At 40.9% G+C, this 2,680-nt stretch overlaps 1 protein-coding gene across 1 annotated transcript; it reads right to left on the bottom strand.

Annotated features, from left to right (window-relative positions):
* Nucleotides 1–1,463: 1,463 nt before the first annotated feature.
* LOC102811515 (prothymosin alpha-like) lies at nt 1,464–2,485 on the bottom strand. The gene is made up of 2 exons (XM_006864430.1): nt 2,467–2,485; nt 1,464–1,807 (listed from the first exon to the last, which is right to left on the bottom strand). Exons 1-2 carry the CDS (start codon nt 2,483–2,485, stop codon nt 1,464–1,466), a joined length of 363 nt encoding a protein of 120 aa, XP_006864492.1.
* Nucleotides 2,486–2,680: the final 195 nt, after the last annotated feature.

Genomic DNA, 2,680 nt, shown 5'->3' with positions numbered 1-2,680 from the left:
TGAGATCATTAAAAATGGCTGACCCCTAAACAATGTGTACAAAAATATAAAATGTAAATGAAAAATATGAACAGGTAGATAGTACCTATTCAACCTAGCTTCGATAGTGAGATGATGAGAACTTGACTTGTTGTTGTTATTGTTAAGTGCCGTCGAGTCGGTTCCGACCCATAGCGACCCTGTACAGGGTTTCCGAGGGTGTAAATCTTTACGGGAGTAGAAAGCCTCATCTTTCTCCCACGGAGTGGCTGGTAGTTTTGAACCGCTAACCTTAAGGTTCGCAGCCCGATTCATAACCACTACGCTACCAGAGTAGAGGAAGATAAATTTGATAAAGTAAATAAATGTAAATTGTTACAATTTGATGAATTTTACCTATATTTATGAATATAGTAGCTCAAAATACCAGCTGAAAGCAAAGGAGTCTTCACATCAAGGATCAATATTTTCCCATCTGTATACAGGGTTGATAGGGATGGGCAACTTAGACATTGGCTACCTAAAATGTGGGGGCTATAAAGGCACAAAGTGACTGGCTTACAAGGTTTCAAGATGGAGTTTAGTTTCAGAAGGTGCAGGGGAAGGCATAATCTACACTGAATAGTTTTCATCTTGTCTAGATAGGTCTGGTGAAAAGAGATGGGGATAAAATTCTTATGATTCAGTAGTGAGTAACTGTTATCATGACTAATTGTGATTGTCACAACTGTGAAGGTAGAAGTTTTGTAGCAAAAAGTGGGGAGTAGTTAATCTAACAGTCCAGAAACAGAGGACCCTAGGACCATCAAGGGAGAAGAGCATGAGTGGAATGTGGAACCCTATCCAGAGAAGCAGCGGCACCAGAGATGGACACAGAAATGAGGACATGGAGAAATAGAACAGTTCAGGCCTCTAGACTCATGGAAAGAGAAAGGCTGTGTGCTGGCGGCCAGGTGCTGGTGGCCAGGAGGCAGGCTTGCAGAATGTGCCCTTTGGTTTTTAAATGGTTATATATTCCTGAGTGTTTTTGTATACATCCTCACCACCCCTACTCCCCTCAAAAAAAACAAAAACAAAACAGAGGGAATAGAAACAAATACTGTTGAATGATGATGCACGGAGGAGATTGTAATCATTGCAAGGAAATGATGAGTGTAAAACTGATGTTCCACCAGGTAAACTATCTCTCAATTCACAATAAAAACTTAAAAAAAAAAAATACAAATTTTCCTTTTTAAAGTACTTTTAAGAAAAAAAACAGGGCCTTGGAATTTTTTTTTTTTTCTCCGCTGTTGCAAATTCAAGTTGTGGTTTTGGTTGGGTGGTGGTGAAAGCATGTTATCTGCAGGGGTGTGCAGGTGGGACTCTGTCTACTTGAAAGTGACCACATTTAGATTCTGAGATGGGAAATCAAGGTGACCCTTTTTTTTGTATCTGATTTCTTATAAGGTGGCCTTTTTTATTAACTTTTCCTTTTTTGATATCTAGTCATTCTTGTCCATCTTCTGCTTCTTGGTGTCAACATCATCATCCTCATCATCTTCAGCTGCCCATTTGCCTGTAGCTGCCTTGACCTCATCTTCATCTCCATCTTCTTCCTCACCATGATTTTCTTCCTGTTCCTCCTCCTCCTCCCCAACTTCCTCCTTTTCCTCATCTACCTCATTGTCAGCCTCCTGCTCCCCATTTTCCTCATTAGTGTCTCCATTTTCCTCGTTAGTGTTCCCATTAGCAGGTACATCTCTTCCATTCATTGTTTTCTCCTTTAAGTCCTCAGTGGTGATCTTGGAGCTGGTGTCCACAGTCGCATTTGAGATGGTGGGGCACACTGGTGATCCGATATAAAGGATGACAAAGAGAGAGTGAGATTAGGGACTTCGGCAAGAGAGCTGCTAGAGTCCACAGCGAAGGAGGAGAGCGGCAGAGGTGGGTTCTGCGAGCTGGGAGCCCAACAGGGAACAATGCAAAGATGGCTTTTCAGAGCAGCCAGTCTGACTATTGTCTTTGATCTTCATCAGTAAGTATTTTGAGTCCTTTTCACTCTCAGCAAGTAAGGTTGTATCATCTGCACATCGCAGGTTGTTATTGAGTCTTCCACCAATCCTGATGCCATGTTCTTGTTCATATAATCCAACTTCTCTGATTATTTGCTCAGTATACAGATTGAATAATTAACAGATTGAATAATTATGGTGAAAGAAAGGCTCACTCCTTTCATGATTTTAAACCATTCAGTGTCCCCTTTGTGATAAACGTTGTCCATACTGACAAACGCTTAAGTACTCCAGTATGTACTCATTTATTCAAGAATGAGGTTTTCTTTATTTGATTTTGCAAAATCGGGTGCCCAACCCAGTAGACATAGGCAGACATGCTACATGGCTAGCCTGCAAACAGTTTTATCCCCCTATCTTTTGGAGGCCCCTCCTCCAGTTCCCCTTTTACTGGGTGTTATGGAGTTTGCAATCTCCTCCCAAGGTCACCTACTAGTCCTTACTAGGCGCATTCTTGTTTAAAGTTAATTTCCCGCTTTCACCATGAACTTCCCCTATGTCTTTGATGGGTGTATTCTGTTTTTTGTTTTTTAAGGTTTTTATTGTGGGTTAAGTGAAAGTTTATAGGGCAGATCATCAATTTTACATTCAACAAGTCATACACCTTGTTTCATTACAATGATTATAATCCCCTCCATGTACCATCA

This window comes from Chrysochloris asiatica, unplaced genomic scaffold (genome assembly GCF_000296735.1).
Source record: "Chrysochloris asiatica unplaced genomic scaffold, ChrAsi1.0 scaffold00064, whole genome shotgun sequence".
NCBI lineage: Eukaryota > Metazoa > Chordata > Mammalia > Afrosoricida > Chrysochloridae > Chrysochloris > Chrysochloris asiatica.
The sequence above is the reverse complement of the archived record's forward strand: the minus strand, read 5'-3'. Positions and strand labels throughout refer to the sequence as shown.